Genomic DNA, 24,148 nt, shown 5'->3' with positions numbered 1-24,148 from the left:
TACATTGGTTCTCTAACCCGATATCGTGATACAAAATATCGAATAAGAGATAGTTGATTGTATTATGATAGATAGATTTTTATAAGGCGTTGTTTTCAAGCTTATTTTTGATAATTTATTTGAAATTAACTGCTTTCTCCTAAGATCTTTTATTTTTGTTGAAAGCTTTCGTTGTCTAAAAATAATACCCCATTCAAATTGTACCTACTTTAATATTTCAAATATTTGCTGAGATATTTCAAATTATGTTTCAACCCATTCTCACCCCTCTGACCCATTATCACCCACATCGACGGTATATAGGGAGTTGCATACCGGCCTAGAGGTACGTTGTATGAAAATATCTAACTTTATTAAACAAAAAAAAAACTCAATTTGTAAAAATAATCTTTTCGCTGAGACAAAATTCATGTTCTACTACAACTAGGCTATTGAGGATAAGTGATAAACCCCTTAAAACTTTAGTAAATAGTGATCGCAGAACAAATTGTTTGTAAGCGTTTTAATTTTAAGGTGAAACAGTTTGGAATCAATTTCTAATATTGCACTAAAACTTAAAAGGCACAAATCTCGCAAAGAAAGCATCCAACAACAATGAACTTTTTAATTTGGTTTTGTGCACTAGCAGAATGCTCAAAATAAGAAGATCAGACATGTTTGGCAACTATTTCTCCAGTTTAGTGCCTTTGAAATCGTGAGTAGGGGCACAAATCGGCCATTGTGCCGGCCATCTTTGTATTCCAAGATGTTTCACCTTAAGATTCTATCAATTTTATATATTCAAATATAAAGCTTCAAATTTTCTTAATTTCAATGAAAATAGCTCTAACATGGAATGTCATACTAATACTGTTATTTTTAATATTCGTTCTGCAGGCCTTAAATTTTATTATTTCATTTCATATGTTATGGGACCTGCTATCAAAGTTACCCACAATCTCAAAGAAACCCCGTTTCACGATGCTACAACAGCGATTGCCGTTTTTGCACACGGCGGCTATTTTAGAGTTGGAAAATTACCTTGCGGCATTGTGTGAGACAGGATAGTCTGTCCTACGACCAGCTCGATTCGGTAGCCAGACTGGTTTGAAGTGTCTGCCAAAATAGTGCTTACGATTCATTGGATATTCTGGGGATAGCATCGATCATGCATATTTAAAAATTTGTAATATAATTTTAATGAATTCGATCACTAATCTGTAGTAAAAAGAAAATTTGTATAGTGTCGACATCAACTCAAGGGAGCAAATAGAGCCATAACGAGAAAAGCTTCTAGGCTACTAAGCTAAGGCTACTACGATATCAATGTAGGCTAATTCTAGGATAGTGTATGGCAATGACTACTGTGGCTATAGTTGCATAGCTAGCTGTGCTGTTTTTCTATACATTTTGAAACCATAAACCAGTCTAGCGCTACAGACGATAAAAAGCAACCGATGAAAATCGATTTTTTGGTTCTTTTCCCACCTACAGGAGGACGTATATAAAACGACCACGGCTTCCCTCGTGCAGGACGTACTGAACGGGTACAATGCGGCGGTGTTTGCTTATGGGGCAACGGGATCCGGGAAAACTCACACCATGCTGGGTCCGAACCCGAAACGAGCAGCGGCCGCTTCCGACCAAGGAGACACAACAGTTGCTTCCGCCAAATCGCAACAGGACAGTGGCTTGATGATCAAAGCTGTCGCGGATATATTCAAATTTATCGAAGCCTCAGAGAATCCGGATAACTTTAAGGTAAACAACTTATCCGTTAAATCCGTGTTAAGGGGGGCACCTCTGAATATTTGATTAGGAAACCCTGTCTTGATGACCAAGGCCACGCAAGTCAACAACAGAAGAGTTCTAGTTAGTCAAATGGAAATTTTCTCTCACCTTTTTTTTCGTGGCACCATCTGAAGAGGTCATGCTGAGAAAGGGGCATTTTTCTGATCCAGTGGGTTGCTCTTGGGGTTTTATTTATGAGGTCGATTTATATGGCCTCAATCTGGCTTGGCTTCGATAAGTAGATGGCGAGAAATGCTTTGATTATAAGATTGCGGGAGGTAAAGGAAGTCTGCCAAACGAATAAAAATTTCACCCCAGCTAGTAGCACACCTGCGGATCTATTAATAAATCTAGACTAATATTAGACGACTACACGACATAATATATAAATATGACATCAATATATACCTACATAATAAGCCCTGAACGTATTGAACGTATGACGTTTAATCGATTAACCACACCAACTACCTGATTGTTATCATTTATTATTTTAGTTTCGAGAATTCCAAGTGGATTTGAATTTTGGTTGATGAGGTTATATTTGGGTTAAAAATCAGATTTTACTTTTTTGATAATCATACATCATTTAACGTGTTTATTTAGTAAGCCTGATGTTATTGAATGTACTGAAATCTATTCGAGTGCTGGTTCCAGTAGTTTCGGTAACAACGACACTTGCTAGTTCAGTCGATTTGACAAATTTCAGTTCTCTATCACACTAAAAAGTCATAGTCAAGGGTGTAGCCAGAAGGGGGCAGAAGAGGGCTGCCTCTACTCCCCCCCCTAGCCGATGAAAAAAATCAACTGGCTTGCTACGAATGTTAATATATTGTTGACTTTTAGGAAAAGTGTTTAGCATATTTATATGAAAATTCCTTATGATAAATTTTGTAGATAACTCTAGGAGTCATCAAATCAGACTTCTGCCAAATATGGCGTTGCCTCGTCTCTCCCAGGTCGATGGCAAAATTTTCGTCATGGAAATAAATCTTATATGTGAATTTCTCAAAAATTATCCTCAGCATTTATATTCATGAAATAATTGGGTCCTGATTGATTCCTATTTGATTGATTTAGAAATTTTTGGAGTGCACCATAGTCTCATTTTCTGCCGACCAACAATTTTTGAAGATTTTATAAACAGTCCGCAACATAACTTTGGATGAATCTTAGTTTGCAAGATGCCTATCAAAACCTCTTCCATATATGATGAAAAATAGCAAATTTTACAATGTCGTTCTGAATGCTCATTCTTCTTAATTTTATTGCATGTTTGATACCATGATCGACGGAACCTCAATGTTTCGACTTTGTCCGGTATTGGGTGCTGTCCGGCACTGGGGGATCTCCCCCTATAGAATACGTAAACTTTCAAGAGTAAGCATGGAGACACAATTCAAGGGATTAATGATAAAGCACCTGAATTGATATCGTTTGTTTCCTTAGCTTAGCTTAGACTGACTACACATATCAATGGTTGCTATTCCGTGTGTTACAACTGATTTTCTTAGCGCCCCACAGAACTCGTAGTTGTTGTTTAGGAACTGCTTTAGCTAGAATTTTTATTGCAATTTAGGATTTTACAATTTATAAATAATTCAAAAGTGTTACTCACAAATTTATCAGTTTTGCCGTACTATTCTCCTTTAGGTTTTATCAAATTTAGGTTAAGTAGAAAGCTGTACATAGGAACAAATTCATTTAGTTAACAAATTATGGTGATAATAAAGTATTTCACTTACTGTATAGTTTTCACTGTTCACCAGAACCAATTGTACATAATAGTAATAAATTTAGTAATAATTGATAGATTTAAGAACTTAGTTTGCATGAATTATAGAAATTTTAGACCTGCATGTGTTCAATACTGCAATAGATCTTTTTGTTCGATTATGTTTACATTTTCTTCTCTTATCACTACTCCGCTGTAGAGGGTTCATTCCCGTCTGTCGACACATATGCCGACACGCCTTCACTTCCCTGTGGTAAATCTTGATGATGTAGCGCCGGGGGGCTCTCGTCGTCACACCGTGATTGACCGAAGTCAGTGAAAATGCACAAAGAATCAACTAGAAGTTCGGCTGGGATTGGCCATAATCTTCTTCAGTGTGCATAATTCAGTGCCTCTATTTATACATGGTCAATAACGGCGCCGGCCACGTCCTTGCAGTCAGGTGGGATTGGGGGAAGGAATATTAGTGTGTAACCTTTGCTATTTGGAGACCGTGTTTCCTCTGCATCTCCACAAAAGTTACTGGGAGGGATGTTTGTTAATGGGGAGGATCGTTGGGTCACAGGATTCACTTTGATAAGCGATTAGACCATGATAAATAATTATTTGTGAGATATAAGCATGCTTATATGTAAATATAATATTTTCATTTGATATGAACAATATTTATTTAGAGAAAAATTATGCCGACACTTGAGGTGATGAACCTTGCAAAGTTTGTTGAATCAAGTGATCCTTTCGCAAGTCTACACTTGTAGTGTCGAACCATTCAAAGTTTTTTTTTTAATTACAAAAATAAAGGTAAAAAGAAAAAGGAGTTTAAAAAAAAATAGACATAAATAATTTATGAATCAGAGTTTATGTCGACACTCACAGTGACGAACCTTTCAAAGTTTGTTGAAAAGTCATATTTACGTCTTACCGTTGTAACGATTAAAGGTGCAGTCATACATATTTTATAGATTAGAAATAGTAGCATGAAACGAGCTCACCAATTGATTCGCCATCCTTGAGCAGCAACAATCTACTTTCAGGTTCACTCGTTTGCTCGGCTATATAAAAGCACTCAGAGAAAAAAGGTGCGTGACCCGAGAGGGAAAACAACTGACGACTGCTCAGGCTTTCTTGGCGCACTGCCCAGGAGCAAGCGTCAACGTCGAAAGATCAAACACAACTAAGCGATCGCGTTTTTTTTTCACTTTCACTCGACCGACGCGCGACATGTTTGATCTTGCCCTCATCGCCGGCCCCCGCAGGAGCAAGCGTCAAGATCGAAGGATCAAACACAACTCCGCACACTTTGTTTTCGTTTTTTTTTTCTTCCGAAAAACGCGAATTGGACACAATTGATCCGGATTCCGCCGCTCGCCCTCAAAGGAGCATACAGCAGATTCAACGGAACAAACACTACTCTGAAGCGATATCGTTTGTTTCCATACAGAAATTGCATCTAACACGTAATTTGTCCACGAATTAATTCCGTGGAAAATCACAAAAAGAGAATTTCTCAACATTAGCTTCTGGAGTTCCACAAGTTGGTTGAGGGATTTTAGAAAAAAAAAATCCTGTAGAGATCCTTGATGGAATTTCTGCAAGAATTTCTGAAATACTTCTAGAAGGAATTTATTGTTACTAATTTGGAGAAGTTGCTGAAGAGTTCCATGAAGAAATTCTGTAAAAATGTTGATGATCGGAATGAAATTCTTAGATTCTTGGTGTTTATTTTAAACGAATCCTAGAAGGTATGCAATGAAGAACTCGTATAGAATGGAGACAAAAATAACAACTCCAGATATTTGAATCCATTAGTATCCAGTTCCGCATGTGGTAATGTGTAATGAGCATCCCCTGTGGCATATACGAAGATAGTTTAGTTTCCCTATATTTTCTCAAGTATACGTTGAACTAACATTCCATCCATCCTTCAGCGATTGTAAGGACGTGGCCAGGAGTACAATGTAAAGCTTGATTTGTTTATATCTATTATTTTGAAAAAGATGTTCATCCCGAAAGTTGTTTTTTTTTGTGACACTACATATAGATTGCTCAAAACCGATAGAGCCTCCCACGATTTGTACAGTCGTTAATGATATGCTATACTAATTTGAGAAGCTCTAAAACTAATACTTTATGAAGCTTTTTTTAAATAGCCTAGTGCTCATGAGAAGATGAGAAATTAACATCATTAGGCTAAATTGATGGGTTCGATGAGCTTTGGACAAAATTAGAGAACAATTTGCTTAAGGTGGCACACTCGTCCCAATTCTGCCAACAGTCAAACCTTGTACATGCTTTTGCAATGCTCAATATTTGCAGCCATTATCTAAATAGGTTTTAATTGTCTTTCTCTTTTAATTTTATACTTCTTTTTATTCCTAGCATTCTGCTACTTCAAATTTTGGACAAAGGGTGTTTCCTAGTTAAAGTGTTCTACGAACACTTCAAGGGTTTCTAATAGGTAACTATTTCACTTAACATTTGTTTATCGTTTGGAAAAAAACGAAAACACTCTATGCCAGGAAGTCGAGAAAGTTCCAACCAAAAAAGATCATCGACCGAACCAGGATTCGAACCTGCACCGCTTTAGCGTGGTCTTACTGAATAGCTGTGCATTCACCGCTACAGCTGGTCGAACCACGTAAATAAAAGGGCGGGAATTTTGACTTGAGAAATAATGAACAAAGCATTCCCATACCCCAGTCTTACCTTATTCCACAAGCTGCCTTCTAATCAATAAAAAGTAATTAAAGATGTCAGCGGAAGCAAACCGCAGACACGATCCATGTCCAGTTGGGGTAATCATCACTTCCCACTGCAGGGCACAAAACAAGCACGAAAGTGAATTTCCGTTGAATTTAACCGAATCATTGAACTTAATGTTTCCCGTTCTCTTTCGCTGTTTTGAAACACCCCTGGCCATGGCGTGCTAATAAGTGATGTCTAAGCCACGTGAACGAATCTCTTTCAAGTTGGTCACGAGAAAACAGAATGGAAAGCTTACAAACATGGCCAGCATCAGAATGATAGCTAACGGCAGATAAAAATTCCGTGGTTCCTTCCTCGAGAAAACAAATTATGAGATGGGTTTTTAGTCCATGCCCATTTCAATTGAGTGCAAAATGTAGAATGTAGATAAGAGACGGAGGTCGGTAATAAAGGTCTGCAGGACAACTGCCAAAGGCAGTGCTTTGAAATTAGCAGACAGTAGAATAATTTTCTCGATTTTACTTTATGAAACAATTCAACATGAGGTCATACCTGATGAACTTGACTTGGTTTAAATTTATTTTGAACTAAAAATCTAGAACTGCAATTATGATTCAGCAAGATGGAAATGTTGACAGTGTCACTCTAGGTAATGAAACAATTCTTTCACTTCAAAAAATCATCGAAAATGTCTAAACTGCTTTGTTTTAGTTATCTATTTGCTGTATTGTCAGATTGTTACCTCTCACAATTATGGATTGCTCTTGCGATCATCAGATTTGATTTAGAGAAACAGTCAAATTTTCATCAATTTCAATGTGGATTTACTAAAGACTCAGAACAGTTGCTGGTTTATGAAATTTGTAGCTGTTGTAATACTAGGATGAAAGATCTGCAGAGGATTCGAAATAAAATTTTGAAAATGATTCTGAAGCTCCCTCTCTGGTATACAATGCTGTTCTGAATAATAGCAGCGCATGTCGATTTTCATACAAAATGCTCAACTTTGACATGCTGTAGTTTTGTTCCCTTTCAAGCGATCGAGCTGAAATTTTCTGAGGGTCGTGAGTTGAATCCTGCCTGTCGAGAATCCTTTCGTAAAATAAATTTACTCGTCTTCTCAGCACATCTGGAGTATATTCGATTGCCACACGATTGCCAGCTCCAAAATGGTTAATATGGTCCTAAAGCCGTGTTGCAAAATTAGCACCATAATTCGGGGTGTAGTTGATCAGTAAGGAAAAGTTGATCATTCCCGTACCCTATAATCAGAGTTGCTCGCTGTCACTATCAAGGCTTTTAAATTTTCTGATTTCGACTGGCCGACTGCGATACAACTCAGATCCTTCTGTATACCATCAACATCATGCTGGTTATTCCATCACTAGTGCACTGATGGTGATAGAATAGGTTAAGTTGGGTCTTAAATTAAGTTAATAAAACGGCAACTTATCAGTAAGATATTTTTGACAGTACTGTGGATTGATGTCAACTATTTGTTGGTCACTGAAAAACCTTAATACCTTGAATAATTACCACGTGATCACTCATTCTGCAGTGATTATGATCTAGAGGGCGGTGTCGCTTCACTTCTGTTGGTTGTGGTGTTGGCTCTTGATGTTTTGAAGTTTGTTTTTACATACAAGATAATAAGACCTTGTAAAAACAGTTTTTTTTTAATGTTTGATGAACTGTTGAAGGGTTCTTCTTTAAACAATCGACTATTGCCAAGGCTATATAAAACACCATTTAAATAAACTGTTTCATACATTCCAGGTATATTCTGTGAACTCAGTTTTGAATTTGCATTGATAAAAAAATTTAATTTTCAGAGAAAAAACACGTTCTTTTTGTAAGCGATTTGCTAATTCAAAGAAAAATTGCATACCTTCAGGCGTTTAATGTGGTGTATTCTGTAATTAACAACTCTAAAATTGACTAATTTATCAATAAGCTGTAAGATTTTTGAGACTTGATTCAGATTCAGTGACCCCAAATCTTTTGATTGGCATATCGCTTTTTTTTTTACGAAACCTATCGCAAAAATTAATCAACTTCACCCCGGAGTCAAAAACTCCACTTTTTGATTTAAAAAAAATATTTTTATTATTATGATAACATTTCGTCAAAATTATGATAAGTGTCGCGGATCGCGAAGCAGATACAGTCGACTCTCCACATCTCGATGTTCTACATCTCGATATCTCTCCCTATGTCGATGATTTCATAAGTCCCTTCAGTCTGCATACATTTTCACTCTTCATATCTCAATATCCTCCTTATCTCGATATCTCCATATCTCGATGTGTTTCTGATGATTTTTCGTTCTCAAATTTCTCTCCTCCTGTCGATATGACCAATATCGAAGGTTACTAGACCAAAGTTTTGGGATTCAAAACAAATTAGGAGCGCAAAATGCCGTCTGTTTGTGTATTACTTTCTTGGCAACGGAGTGTTTTTCAATCTAGTATTCATCAAAAATGTGTTCTTTGTCTCGATCTCTCCCTATCTCGATGGTCCCTTCGATATCGAGATGTGGAGAGGCGACTGTAGTAGAGTTTGATCCTTTGCTCGCGTCACTTCCTCCTGCGGGGGCGGGTGATGTGAGCAGGATCAATCGTGTCGAGCGTCGCTCGCGTGGCATGATTAATTAGTGGCGCGGTTCGCGAAGCAGTGTTTGATCCTTTGCTCGCGTCAAATTATTTATCATGGTCTAATCGCTTATCAAAGTGAATCCTGTGACCCAACGATCCTCCCCATTAACAAACATCCCTCCCAGTAACTTTTGTGGATATGCAGAGGAAACACGGTCTCCAAATAGCAAAGGTTACACACTAACATTCCTTCCTCCAATCCCACCAGACTGCAAGGACGTGGCCGGCGTCGTTATTGACTCTGTATAAATAGAGGCACTGAATTATGCACACTGAAGAAGATTATGGCCAATCCCAGCCGAACTTCTAGTTGATTCTTTGTGCATTTTCACTGACTTCGGTCAATCACGGAATAGCAACCATTGATATGTGTAGTCAGTCTAAGCTATGCTAAGCTAAGCTTATGATAACATTTCGTCAAAATTACATTTGTAAAATTCGATAAAGATTGAACCAGTACAGGTTTTAAAAATGTTTGAACGATAATACATGGATCCTACTAGGAATTACAGAACAGAATGGCACAAAAGTGATCAACTTGACCCCATTTTACGCATTAGCGTAACTTGAACTCAAATCTAGAGGGGGCTTGACCCTTCCCATCAAAACTTCCCTTAAGTGAAGTGTGTACTTAGAATAAGAGTTAAAATTTTCTAGGGGGGCTTGAACTTCTCTTGAGGGGTCCAAGCCCCCCCTAGCCCCCCTGTATTTACGCCAATGATTTTACGGTACCTCACGCATAAGTTTAGGCCAAAAACACATGTTTACTTTATTTTTAAATGATTTTCGTTGTTTTTATTCCAAAAAACATTTTTTACGTTTTTTGTGGTTTTGTCACACTCTTTGGTTTAAACTTAGATTTTTCGGTATATTTTGTTTTCCGGGTCCCTTCCGAAATGTCAGATAGGAACAGCCCCAGTGTTGAAACTGAAAGCCCTGTGGCATTTTTGTCGACGACGCGAACATCAAACATGATCAAAAGTGTCAAGGTTAATAATTGGAACATAAGATATTGGAACCATTTTTAATTTCAAAGTTTAAATATGTTATAGGTAAAGTGTACCAGTTATGGCCATAGTGGTCCCCTATTTGACCATATGTAAAATTTCTATAATTTTCACATTTTTAAATCTGTTTGAATGTTTTGACATCATGATACATCCTTTATCTTACTGCTAAAAGACGCAGAACCTTTTAAAATGTGGATAAATAAAAATTATCACGTATGGCGGACCACTATATCTGGTACACCTACCCTAGCCGTTATTTGAGTTGAAAAAATTGCTAACGGAGTGGTAAGAACATGCTCTTTCGTATTATTAAATAAACACAAGAATTCCTTAAAAATTTTAGGACCCGACTGTCGAAGAAAGCTCTCAGTTAAAAACTGTGTAAGTGCTCATAAGAACACTAAGCTGTGTCCTAAAGCGTAGTCCGCAGCTGAATAGTAGGGTTCCTGGGGTAATATGCACCACTTAAGAAAAATGTGTGGAAATGAACACTAAACAACATGTATGTAGTGTTTCAATACATGAATCTAGTTGGTTCGGGTTCACCCTACATGGTGTTGAGCGAATTTCCATCATAATTACATTAGATTGTTGGAAAATTTAACTTTTTTCAAACACTACATTTGCGTGAATTAAGATTGATGCGGGGCACGATGCACCGCTTTTTGGGGCAGAACGCATCACAACATTGAGGCATAACGCACCTAAACAAAGGGGCACGATGCACCACAACAATGAGGTAAGATGCACCGTCGAGTTTTAAACGTAATTTTATTTATCGTAAAAATACGAGTTTTGGATGATTTTCGTCTACAAGATGATACAATTGTGCATAAATACGTTAGTAAATACTTCAAATAACCTAACTTTTATAATTTTAGTTTATTTTGGCGTGGATCATTCTGCCCCGACCAATGGAGTGCATGTTGCCCCAACCGGGCGCTTAACAGAAAATGTTATGGATAATAGAAATCGTTGTGTTATATCGCCAAATTATGTCATCAACAACTTACCCAGTCCCTAATCCTTTGTTTTATGGTGAAAGGTTGTAAAAATTCTCAATTCATTGCTTTCAAAACAACAAGTGAAGTGATCGGGAAAGTTACATCAGAATCGTGCTTTTGGAATTTATTGTTCTATCTCCCTGTTGAGTTTTTGAAAATGTATCAAATTCTCAGGGTGTCAACATATTGCAACGTTTTATCTATCCGCATAGTGTTTTCCTCTCAAAACTCGTTTATTCCTGAGAAATAGGCAAGGTGCGTTTTGCCCCGGCAGTGCATATTACCCCAGGAGCCCTGTGCAAAGGATAGGAAAAAAAAGGTCAATAAATGATTCCGCTATCTAAATTCCTTGAGCAGTCCGTCCGCAGCTGATAAGTAGAGCCGATTTCGTCACGTTAGAAACGCCTGCCGGGTAGAAGGTAGCAAGAACACGATTTATCGTGTTATTGAAATAAAAACAAGATTTCATCAGAAACTTTAGCACTCAATTCACGAGACAAGTTTTTTCCTAGTTCAAGTGCTTTTCTTTCGATATCTAGGAGTTACGCGATTCCGAATCAGTGAAAAAGCCTACCTTCTGAGATAAGCTTCTTGTCCCTGGAATAAGGTAAGAAACCAAAATATTTGATGTAATAAAATCTGTAAAAAAATACTTCGGACCCTGAGTCGAAGCAGTAGCCAAGTAACATTTGTAGCTGAATAACGGTTTATTTAACTGAAATATTCTGAATAAACAGAAATTTATCTGGTGAAGCTATTATTCAGCTATTAATGCACATTGGTCCACTGAGCGAAATTAAGTGGAATAAATTAAGGTGAAGATAAATCAAAGCCAAACCCCAAAATTTCAAGAGCACAAATCTGAAAACCCGAACATCCGTTAGGGCTTGAAATTTGATCGATTGGTGACTTGCTGACGGTGGCCAATCGATTAAGTTTTCAGCACAAACGGTTGTCTGGTTCTCTAGATTTATTCTCTTGAAAATTCGAGGTTTGGCTTCGATGCATCTTATCATGCTGTCAAATAATTTTAGAGCTCCAAAAAATCTATTAGATTGGGTTCACTGTAAATTCAAAATATTTTACCTTTTTTCAATCTCATTATATTTGTCTTTTGAAGCTAACTATCAACAGAATTAAAAAAAACTTATGTAGGGTTAGAATTGACAAAAAAAAACACTATTCATCGAATTAAGAATGAGCGCTACGATATTATTTTTCAGACTGTCCCGATCATTAAGCTATTAATCAACATTAAATTTTTGATTTTGGTTGGATATGAGGGACTTTATCAAGGGAATGTTGGATCGCACCTCTATCGAATAGGGCTCTCAGACAGTAACCGTTGCAGTTGTGGTGCCGGGTACAGAGACATCATGTGGTACTGTTCCAAATACGGCATTTCCAGATCCGATTTATGTGAATCTATCTATAATCCAGATAAGGAAGACATTAGAGACGTTCTAGGTAGGCTGGATTCAGAATAGGGAGCCGGATCCTATTCTTGGCACTTTTGATTCATTTCGGCAGTGGGGTTTTTTAGAAGCTACTGAGCTTATATTTGGCTACAATATGCGTCGTATTTAACGCTCAACGCTCCGTCATCGTAATCATCGTCATCATCGAAACTTCAAAAGCAGTTTTTCTGTTCAAAACTGAAAATTATTCGACGAAAATGTGTTCACCGTGTTGTGGTAGGAGAATTGAATATAGTGAACACTTTTTCCTGTAAATTTTCTTGACTTTGAACGAAAAAACTGCTTTTGAAAATTCCGAAATCGATGACGGTCCTGGGGATCATCCAAAAATGACGTCCATCATTAGGGGGAGGGGGGGGGTCTACGAAAGTGTGACAGTACGTGTAGAAGGTATTGGAAAAAGCGTGACAGAGGGGGGAGGGGGGGTCTAGAAATCTCAAAAAACGATGGACGTCATATTTGAATCGTCCCCTGCCCCCTTAAGTGCTTCTTATTGCAAAGTTTGAGACGATTCGGTCGAGAAAAACCCCCATGCCAAAGTAAATCATGGGAGTGCCCAAGTAGCTAATAACATAAATTTGCTTCTAGAATTTGTAAATAAGCATCATATAGGTGCTTATTTACAAATTCTTGAAGCAAATTTATGTCATTGTTTGATTTTCCATTCTCGCTGTTTTGATTGTCCACTTAATTCCTTTTTTTTTGCTTCGTTTGTCAACCTTGTCCCCTCGGAATACGTTAATTTGTACCGTTACCGGTGGTCATCATGTCCACTCTACGGTGGACCTGCAGCAACAACGATCCTCACTACTATGCTGAACGTCAACGTGTAAACCTTAACCGTATCCTCCCCCCTTTTTTTGTTTATCCTTAACCTCGGCCAAACCGCGAGTTGTACGGTTCCCCAAAACTAACATAGATTACTAAGAAGCAGTTATGAAGTTGTAAAAATAAATCAATCAAATTCGGCTCCGTTACGCCTAGTAGCGCTTGAGCCTGTTAAATAAGCGTTTAAGCAAACAAAAAATAGAATTTCTGAATTTTAGTTTTTTGAAAATAGATTTAAAAAATGGGAAGAAAGAAAAAAGTTATAGAAATGGGAAGGGAAGAGGATATTCGTTTGGTTACGTATTTTCCAGGGGGGTTCCAGTATTTATGACCAAAACAGGGTGGCTAGTGAACTCCTAATTTCAAATTTCCGGTTTTCTTCCGATTATTTCCCAGTATTTTCAAAATATTCCCGGTCGTAAATAATGGATAAAAACCCTTATTTTGATCAAAAAACCGAAACAGCTCGTTTGAAAATTGTAACACTCTGACATGCATAATTGCTCAGTTGCAATTTTTCGATTTTTAGACACCCAATTGTAATAAACTCTAGCTAGCAAAGAAATTTACTAACTGCTTATATAGAAAGTTCCTGATAAATTGCTGAAAAAATGCGTATTAAAAGGGCTCATTCACAAATTTCATAAAGCTCAAGGGTGCCTCATGATGTTACGGCTCATACAAAATTTGTCTACAAAAAGCCGTTCAAAGGGGTGGGTGGGTGTTCAAATTGATCATTTTTGGCGTTATGAAATAAATTAATAAACCCAAATATTGTAGGCAAAAGAACTCACTTGGAATAGATTTTTTTTCTCGGCAAAATTGTCTGAAACTTTGCAATAAGAATCAGTTCAATACAACGCACATTGTGTCCGAATATGAGCTCAACAGCTTTTCGAAACAACTGGTGAAATTAATCAAAAGTGCCAAGAATAGGAACTGGCGCCCTACCTGACTGATTTAAAAAAGCTTTCAAATCCAAAGATTAATGTTAATTATAGTTGTTCGATATACGTTAGCTAAATATACTTGATATCCTTAAACAAGTTTCTAGCATACTATTTTTTGAGTTGCAACTTGCAAGGACAAGGACATACACCAAAATGAAGCATTTTTTCGGTAGTAATTGGAATTCCCGTATATTTCGCGGTTTTCTCCCGGTGGTATAAAATTCCTGCATATTTCCCGGTTTTCCCGATTTCGCGAATTGCTGGTCACCCTGCCAAATGCAACGAGAGGGAGAGGGGGTGTTAAAAATCACTGTAAAAACTACGTCATTTGTGGACGGTCCCTTAGTATGAGGCATTATACTGCCGTGAAACGCAAGTCAGTCCCATCTGTAAAAGTAGGCATTGAGAAAATGGCCTGTGAAGTTTCCAAACTCGCTTACCATACAAGTGTTCAAAAAATTCCAGAGGATTTGAACATGTTCAAATCTTTATGGAACTTTCACAATTCGCTTTTTAATACGATATCTTTCCGAGAAATTTATAAAGATGATCGAAATACGGTTCATTTTTGTGTTAAACGGTGCGGAAATCTGTAGTGGGACTGACATGCGGTTACTTTTCATTATGGGACAATTTGACTTGCTGTTTTCCCTAGTTTTTTTTTCGAACAAATCATATTATCTGATTAGTGCACCTGAAAGAGCATTGGAAGCTAAAAGCTCGTTTTAGATAATCAGCTTTGAAACTGTTATAACTAAAATTCGATAAGCATGTCCAACATAAGTTTATTCAGCAACATTGTAGTCAATAGTTTAAAGGTACACTTTGTGGCATTAATTTCTTTTCAACTACTGTATAGATTATTTTTTTCAGAAAATGTTGTTCATTCCACTAACGTTCTTACTCTGCTTATGTTAAAAAAATAAACAACTTTTCGATATTGTTGTCAAACACACACATAACAAATAATATGTTCAATTATGATAACATGAACCAAAAATAGATATTTTGTCTAAAATTACACTAAGACACGTATGCCCGTCCAAAAAGTCACATCCAATAAATAAGGCAAGCAACGGAAACCACCAACGAACGAATCGGTTTCTGACAAATGAATTTCATATAACTTCAAATCGGTAATAAATGTAACCTTTACATAATTTGGTCGTGGACTCACACCCATGCCGCAAAACCCATCTGTTACATTACTTCGACCAATTCCGGGAAAACTGGAACCGGACATTGCAAAACGGCAGCGGTCTGACAAATGTAAATGGTAGAAATTGATTATAAACCATATTTTCGTAGCACGCAAATTTCAATTTTGCAACTAAGGAAGAGAGAGGCGGTGCAGCTATGCAATAAATTGCCCGATTTGCTCAATCAACATTCGGTAACCGGTCTATAAATTGAAGCGGGCCACCATTACTACCACCAGCACTCAGCATTGGGTAGCTTGTGGAATAATTATATGCCATATGTTGTCGGTAGTGTGGCCTTCCTTAGCTTTATGCTAATCCCGTGTAGAGTAAAATAATATAAGTATACATAATTTAATTAAACTTGATATGATAAGCAAAGCTAGTTTTAATAAAATTTTGTTAATTTATAGATAAAAATGACGGTCAAAAATAGTCAGAAAAGCTATTGTAAAATATTTATGCCGATTCAATTTTTAAATATTCACTCAGCAATTCTAGCACAAAATTACAGTCCAGTCTATCCATAACTCGAAATTGAAGGGACCATCGAGTTAGGAAGGTATCGATTTATAAAATACAAAACCAGTGCAACCGCGATCCAAGGTACCCATGAAAACCAACTTTAACTATGGTTCTCTAACTAGATATGCAAGGCTGTGGAAGAATCAAATTTTTAAGAAAGCAGTTTTTTCTTGCTAATGTGAAATAAGGAGATCCATTCTGAATATCAGAACGTTTGACACCTATTAATAATAGAATTTTCTTTAAATTTTACAAAAGTGTTCATGGATAAAAAATTGGGTAATTTGGTAAAAAGGTATCGGGGCACCCTTTTTACCAATTGACCCAATTTCCTATATGTTTTTTTTCTGACATTTGGTATGATTTTTCACCAATAAAATGCAACACATCATACTAACTACGAACTTGGTAATCAGCAAGTCACTGAAATATATTGTCATGTTATGGTTTTAAAATAAGCATTTGCTTAATGTGTCCATTATGCTCCTACAAAATTGATAACAAAGAATTGACTTGTGCACTAAATACCGTAACGTAATTTGTAACAAGCATTTTCGAATGTGGGAAATCTGTTACTATTCATATTGATTTGCAATTATAATTTTAACAGTGTAACTTTGGTTGAATTTTTTTGAACGTGTTGCATAGTTTTAACTGTGGGGCTTGTAGACGGATACGATTACCTCTGGCAACAGTTTGTCGCGAGAAATAAATCACTTGTAAAAACGATTTCGATCAATACAGACGCGTTGAAAATACAGTCCGTTGAAGTTTTTGATTTGATCGCGGAATCCGAGAAAACATTGGTCCGTATCGAGCCGGATGTGCCGTCTCTGGAAGAAGCCAGGAAATCGAAAAGCCAGCCAAAGCGGCTGAGTTTTTTTGTGAAGTGTTGTTAGCAGGCGATCGAAAAACTGACGAAAGGCTGCCATGTTGAATGGCCGGAAGTAGTTGCACGTCCGCTGTGAATGGAGTCTTTCGATGAAAACGATCAGTAGTGCTGCAGTTCGGAAGAAGAGAAAAGTGAAAATCGGTCTAATTGATTGCCATGTGGAGTCCAGCGACTCCATCTTGAAAGTGAATTGTAGCAGGGTTCTGTTCGTTGAAACGAAATATTCGTCGCTGGTGTTATTTGGCGACTGAAGTGTGATCCCAATTTAAATTGGATGTGCCACGAAGGCAAAAAAGAAATTTCAGCTTTTTTGTGAAAAGTGGTGAAGATGCGATCCGAGGCAGGTTGCTGCTGCTGCTCGGTAGAAGATCAGTGAAAAGAAAAAGAAGAAGCATTTCCGAAGCCAGCAAATTTTTTTTTCGACTCCCGTTGCCTCTCCAGCTGCATCTCCCGTGTTCCACACACCGAGAACCTGTCTTGGTGAAGCGACATCATTTGTGAGTATACGAGATCAACGAAACGAACAGCAGGCTCGCCGTGAGCAAACCAAAATGGCTGAAACGTTGGCCTCGTTGGAGCAGTGTCTCTCCACAACACAAGGTAAGGTGGAACAGTAGAAGCATTAACCTAAGAATGCTAATGTCGCTGCTGTTCGTGTTACCAACATCTAGTTTGCCACGCGCTGACAGCTTGAGTACCGGTCCTCAAAGTGTCAAATAAATTTTAAAATCATTCACTACAACATGGCATCGAACAAACAATGGAAAGATACAGTTAAAGGTAATAATAAACCAATTCAGTTTTGTCAGAACAGCGCCATTAGCATTCTACTACTAATATTTCTATTGGTGGAACGAATCAGACGCGCCATCCAAATTGCGAACGGAGATGCCGGTAAGTTCAATATTCACGCTCTTAAATTGTACGTTGAGACTGTTACGAATGCGTACAGTGAGTATAATGCGATCATGAACCGAGTCTTCATAGCGGATCCTACAAAGGAAGAAGAATTCGAACAAAAATTAATTGATTTCGAAGAAGTGTATGAGTTTGTACGGATCTCACTGGCCGAAATGATTGATCAGCTTGAACAAGAACAACGAGCAATTTCTGATCATCAGTCGGGAGATAAAAAATTGATGGAAGTTCCGACTACTAGCCAACCTGGCGGCAGTGGTTTGGGGACTCCAATGCAAGTTGTGCCATCCCTTTTGCTACAGCAGACTCCGTTACCGACCTTTGACGGTCGGTATGAAGGTTGGTACAAGTTCAAAGACCGGTTCATTGACATCGTTGATAAATGCGTAGGGGATTCTCCTGCTACAAAGCTTCACTACTTAGATAAGGCTTTGGTAGGGAAGGCAGCAGGAGCAATAGATCAGCAAACGTTGCAGGACAATAACTACGAAGGAGCGTGGAGGATTTTAACGAAAAGGTTTGAGAATTTGCGTATGGTCGTTCAAGCACACATCTCACAACTGCTGAATCTAAAGCCTATGACCAAGGGTACCCATGGGGAATTAGGGCTTTGATAGATGTCGTGGAAAAACGGATCGAATCTCTTGCATTCCACAAACTAAAAATGACGGATCAGTTGTCCGAGTCCATAGTAGTGAATTTACTGATCTCGAAATTGGATGCCGATACTAGGAAGGCATGGGAAGCTACCGTGAATCATGGTAACCTACCGGTCTACAAGGAAACAGTGGATTTTTTGCGAAAGTATTGCTACATGCTAGAAAGATGCGAGGATTCTTCCCAGTCCGGAAGATCTAGACCAGTGGCGTCCAGCTTTAAGAGTTGTACACCTGCAGCTTCGGTCAGAGCACATGCGGCTACAGTGCAGCATGGAAGATGTCCGATTTGTGACAACGATCATTCAATTGAAGCGTGTGACATGTTCAAGAAGATGAGCGTGAGCAGTCGATATGCAAAAGCTAAGCAGTGTGGGCTTTGCTTTACATGCCTGAAAAGAGGACATCGAACAACCAATTGCAAGATTGATACCAGCAAGTTGTGTGAATGCCAGAAAAAACACCATCCCCTAATGCATACTGATGAGAAACCCGAAAGGACGGAGACGGCAACGGGTAAAGCGGAGGTGAAATCGGTCGCCACGAGCTCGTCGGTCACGAAGGATCCACCGAAGGTCATCGCTCAGAGTGAGGTTCCAGTGTTGCAGATTTCGGCAGAGAAGCAAGTGTTGTTGGCAACGGCGGTTGTTGATGTCATCGATGGTATGCCTACGTAAGGAAAGCGTGGACATCCCAATTGTTGGAGTCAACGGAACTCGTACATCAGTGAATTTCAGAGCTCGTGCCACCGTGAAGTCTAGGACGTCGAACTTCGTACTTCCCCTAGATTTTCTGATAGTGCCTCGAGTAACAAGCGCACTACCTCTCGTACATTTCGACGCTTCGACTTGGCCGATTCCGGAGCAGTTGCCGCTGGCGGGTCCAACTTTCTTCTGCTCAAGACATGTGGATATGCTTATTGGAGCAGGTGTTTTCTTCAACCTGATGGAAGCAGGAAAAAATCGAATGTCAGATGAACTTCCTATACTGCAGGAAAGTCAGCTGGGATGGTTAGTGGCAGGATCTATTAATACCGAACGCGCTGTTCCCACGGTCAACGTTTACCAAGCTTCGATCAATGATAGGAAGGATGAACAGTTGAAAATTGATTTGGAGCGTTTTTGGATGATCGACGAACAAATAAGCGAGCCGTTGAGCGATGATTGCGAAAAGCATTTCCGTGCATCGTATTCCAGAAGAGACGACGGCAGATACGTCGTGCAACTTCCTTTCAGGGAAGACGCTGACCAATTGGGAGATTCCAGAGCCCAGGCCGAAAGGAAATTCAAGGCGTTAGAGGACAGACTGGAGAAGCACCCCGATTTGAAAAAGATGTATTCGGATTTTGTGAACGAATATTTAGAACTAGGCCATGCCAGAGTTCTGGGTGCCGCAGAAACCGAATCAGGCGATGGATACTACTTACCGCATCATTGCGTACTCAAACCAGAAAGCTCAACGACGAGATTGCGGGTAGTATTTGATGCGTCCGCGAAGACGACCAATGATTTGTCACTAAATGACATTTTGATGGACGCTCCAACAGTTCAGTATCCTCTTTTCGATATTATCCTGCAATGGCGGCTCCACAAATTCGTCTTCTCCGCGGACATTCAGCGTATGTACAGGCAGATTGTGGTAGATGAAGCGCATACCAAGTTCCAAAGATGTTTGTGGCGCGATGACAGAACGCAGCCAATCAAGGATTTGGAACTGTCGAGAGTTACGTACGGTATTGGACCAGCCGGATTCCTAGCAACTCGGTGCTTAGTCCAGTTGGCTGACGACGAACGTGAGGGATACCCGGAAGCGAATGCTGTTCTGTTGAAGACATTCTACGTCGATGACGCGCTTTCGGGAGCAAGCACATTAGAAGAAGCAAGGCGACTACGTGAGGATTTGCAGCTGTTGCTGAACAAGGGCGGTTTCAAACTGCATAAGTGGTGCGCCAATGATCCACAAATACTTGATGGCGTGCCCGTCGAGGATCGTGAAAAACAACTCAGTTTTGAAGACAGAAATGTGAACGGGCTCATTAAAACGCTGGGCCTACTATGGGACCCGGTGACCGATAATTTCTTGTTCCGACGAATACAGGAGTTCCGACTAAGCGTGAAGTTTTATCCGAGATTGCGCGATTATTTGATCCCCTCGGTGTTCTGGGGCCGATTGTAGTCTTGGCCAAAATGGTATTGCAGCAGCTTTGGCGCAAGAAGATAGACTGGGATGATCCGATCCCGGACGAAGAGCTTGATATCTGGAGTAGACTAAGATCGGAGTTGTGCAGCGTGAACAACATGGAGATCCCGAGGCGTGTGACAATAGACAATCCGACAACCTTTGAGCTTCATGGGTTTTCGGACGCATCCACAAAGGTGTACGGATGCTGCGTGTATCTGAAAACTGTAGCTGCTGATGGTATGGTGGAGGTGCGACTTCTGTGCGGAAAATCAAGAGTGGCTCCGCTTAAGGAGTCTCAACGAAAGGAGAGGGATGGAGCTGCGCCAGCGGAAATGACCGTACCAAGATGTGCTGCGGTATTGCTGGCTAGGCAGATGAAAACAGTGCGCGAAACCGTAGATGTCGATATCAATCGAGTAGTTCTATGGTCGGACTCAAAAATAGTGATTTGTTGGTTGAAGGAGATCAAACCAGAACAATCGGTATTTGTGAAGAATCGGGTTACGGAAATACTGAAGTTGAATCCGGACACTGAGTGGAACTATGTTAGCACGAAGGAAAACCCAGCGGACCTAGTATCGCGTGGGGTGCAACCGAATGAACTAATGCGTAGTGAACTGTGGTGGAATGGGCCGAATTTCCTTCGTGCTATGAATGATGAGTGGCCTCAACAAGGCGAAGATAATGAAAAGCAGAATGCAAATGAAGAAAGTGTTGTAACGGGTGCAGTCGTGACCTCATCCAAGATAAATCGTCTCCACGAGGTGATTTTGTCGTGCAGCAGTTTTAGAAGGCTTCAGCGAGTATTTGCTTACGTGTGTCGGTTTATCCATAATTGTCGGGCGAGGAAGCTTGGCAACCAGAAGAGATCCGGAAACATTGGAGTGTTAGATTGGCGTGATTCAGTCTATTGTATGGTGCGCATTGTCCAAGGAAGCGTGTACCATGATGAGATCAGCATCCGATGATCATACCTGAACGACATCATTTCACGGATATCGTCATCGAAGCACTTCACAAGGAACAGTTACATGTTGGTCAGAATGGATTACTGGCAAAAATCAGAGAACAATTTTGGCCGGTGAACGCCAAGCGCACAATCAATCGAGTGTTAAGAAGATGTGTAAGGTGTTTCCGTGTTAATCCCAGATATGGGCGATCTTCCCAGTGCACGTGTAACCATCGCCCAACCATTTGAGAAAACAGGTGTGGATTACGCAGGGCCGTTCATGATTAAACAAGGAGGGTCAAAGGCACCAATTAAGGCATACGTTTGCCTTTTCGTGTGTATGTGCACGAAAGCCATTCACATGGAATTGGTGAGCTCTATGACAACAGATGGTTTCCTTGGAGCATTACAGCGCTTTGTCGCACGACGCGGAAATGTGTCTGACATATACTCAGATAATGGCTCCAATTTCATTGGTGCTAGACGAGAGCTCCAAGAATTTCTACATCTATTGAAGTCTCAGATACTGGAGGAAAAGGTGACAAGTTTCTGTCAGCCCAGAGGAACGAACTGGCATTTCATGCCTCCAAGAGCTCCCCATCAAGGGGGCTTATGGGAAGCCGGAGTTAAGGCGATGAAGACACATCTGTACAGAACGTTGAAGGGGCCTATTTGACTTACGAGGAGATGGTAACTTTATTGGTTCAAATTGAAGCCATTCTCAACTCTCGGCCATTGGTTGAACAGAGTAACGATCCAACTGACTTCAAGGCGCTCAGCCCTGGGCATTTTTTGGTGGGAAGAGAGTTGACGGCCATCGCTGAACCGGGCTACACTGATCTGAAACAATCGACACTCTCCAGATACCAGCTGATACAGCTACGGAAGCAGTCATTCTGGCGCAGATAGTCTGATGAATACATTACTGGTTTGCAGAAACGAGGAAAGTGGTACAAGAGTCCTGATCTTCTACGCAATGGACTTCTTGTATTACTAAAGGAAGAGAATCTCCCACCGCAAACGTGGAAACTTGGGAGAATTGTAGAAGTACGACCCGGCAAGGATGGAATCATACGCGTGGTGTCCATAAAGACAAGCAGTGGTGTTTACGTGCGGACAACCACCCAGATCGCAGTGCTGCCAATACGTGATGAAGATGAGTAGAGCCATCCGGCTCCGGGGGGTGAATGTTACTATTCATATTGATTTGCAATTATAATTTTCACAGTGTAACTTTGGTTGAATTTTTTTGAACGTGTTGCATAGTTTTTACTGTGGGGCTTGTAGACGGATACGATTACCTCTGGCAACACTTTGTCGCGAGAAATAAATCACTTGTAAAAACGATTTCGATCAATACAGACGCGTTGAAAATACAGTCCGTTGAAGTTTTTGATTTGATCGCGGAATCCGAGAAAACAAAATCCATTTAGCTATTGATATCTAACATACAAATCTCAAAATCAAACTGATTCAGACAGTTTTCAAAGCACTGCATGAACTATAAAAAGTAGAAGCGGTTTATTAGCATTGTTTCCATCTTGTTTGGATTGTATTTCGACAAATCCACCCATCAAATTCTAACTTTGCGAAATTGTGTGTTCTTATGACAGTGAAAACGGCATCAATCGATTGGATCGTTCTCTAATCTGACGATAACGTGTCAGCAAATGCCATACCATCGAAGAAATCGACAAACGATACCGTCCAACGCAGAACGAGCTGAATTTATATGCTAATTTAACAAAATCCTTTCCATCGAAAATAGAACAAAAAACTCACTTTCCACTGCTTTTCCAAAGATATCACGTTTGCGATTTGGGTATCTCGATAAGCAGATAAAAGGAGAAGACCCAGACCGAGAAAGACGTGCATTCTCGGAATCTTTATTGTCTTTAATATTTGATTGTTTGATTTCCCGCTAGAGGAACACATAAGAAGCTGTAGGTTTCGTATCATTTGTGTATGCTCTGGGAAATTTGACTTCATCTTCGCCACTTTAAGGTTGATGTCGTGTCAAATTTATTATGGTACAATGTACTGGTTCTATGTTTTGACTGCAACTTGTCTTATGAAAATTCTCAAAGTTATTAATTTCAGGAATTGGTTTGCTAGTTATTTCATTAATTTGCGTTTAATTTTCGAAAGGATTCAACCGTACCGGCATTGGTATAGACGTATACAAGTAATAATTTGCTCAACTCACACAAATTGTGTGTCTTAAGACAAACTTAGACAAACTTGTGTGTCCAGGAAGCTTGAGAGATCGCCGCAGCAGGCTTTGCGAGCAAGTAACTAACTATTTACTAACTCAAACTGGCTACGCCTACTATTCTAGTGCAGTGGCGAAGAAAAACCTACCAAGGGCAATGAAGCAGTCACGAATGGTAATAAACTTACAGGAAAAAACACACCCCACGTAAACACGGTCCGACTGCCCAGTAATTTCATTCTCGTTAGTTCATCGATCACTAGATATGACAAAAAAAACTTACGAACAGGTTACTATGTGCAGACCATCAGGAAGTCGTGAGATTTCCACCAAGCGATAAGCAATAAGTGCTGTTTGTCTCAAGGTTGACTTTTTCCATAAAAGCAGACTACACCCGTAGGATAGTGACCCGAACCGAACTGACGCGATTGCTCTCCCCTGCCTTAACCAGGCTTCAAATTTATCCCTATCATTTATCATT

General features: G+C 39.5%; 1 protein-coding gene across 3 annotated transcripts in view; it reads left to right on the top strand.

Annotated features, from left to right (window-relative positions):
* Positions 1–24,148, top strand: part of LOC5579633 (kinesin-like protein KIF19) — a 92,926-nt gene that overhangs the window by 44,100 nt on the left and 24,678 nt on the right. For all 3 annotated transcript variants that reach the window (XM_021838763.1, XM_021838764.1, XM_021838762.1), the window contains exon 3: positions 1,474–1,740. In XM_021838763.1, coding sequence (XP_021694455.1) covers positions 1,474–1,740 — 267 coding nt within the window. The remainder of the gene's footprint in view (positions 1–1,473; positions 1,741–24,148) is intronic.

Source organism: Aedes aegypti, chromosome 1 (assembly GCF_002204515.2).
Source record: "Aedes aegypti strain LVP_AGWG chromosome 1, AaegL5.0 Primary Assembly, whole genome shotgun sequence".
Classification (NCBI taxonomy): Eukaryota; Metazoa; Arthropoda; class Insecta; order Diptera; family Culicidae; genus Aedes; species Aedes aegypti.
Note: the sequence above shows the minus strand (reverse complement) of the source record. Positions and strands in the feature narration are given on the sequence as shown.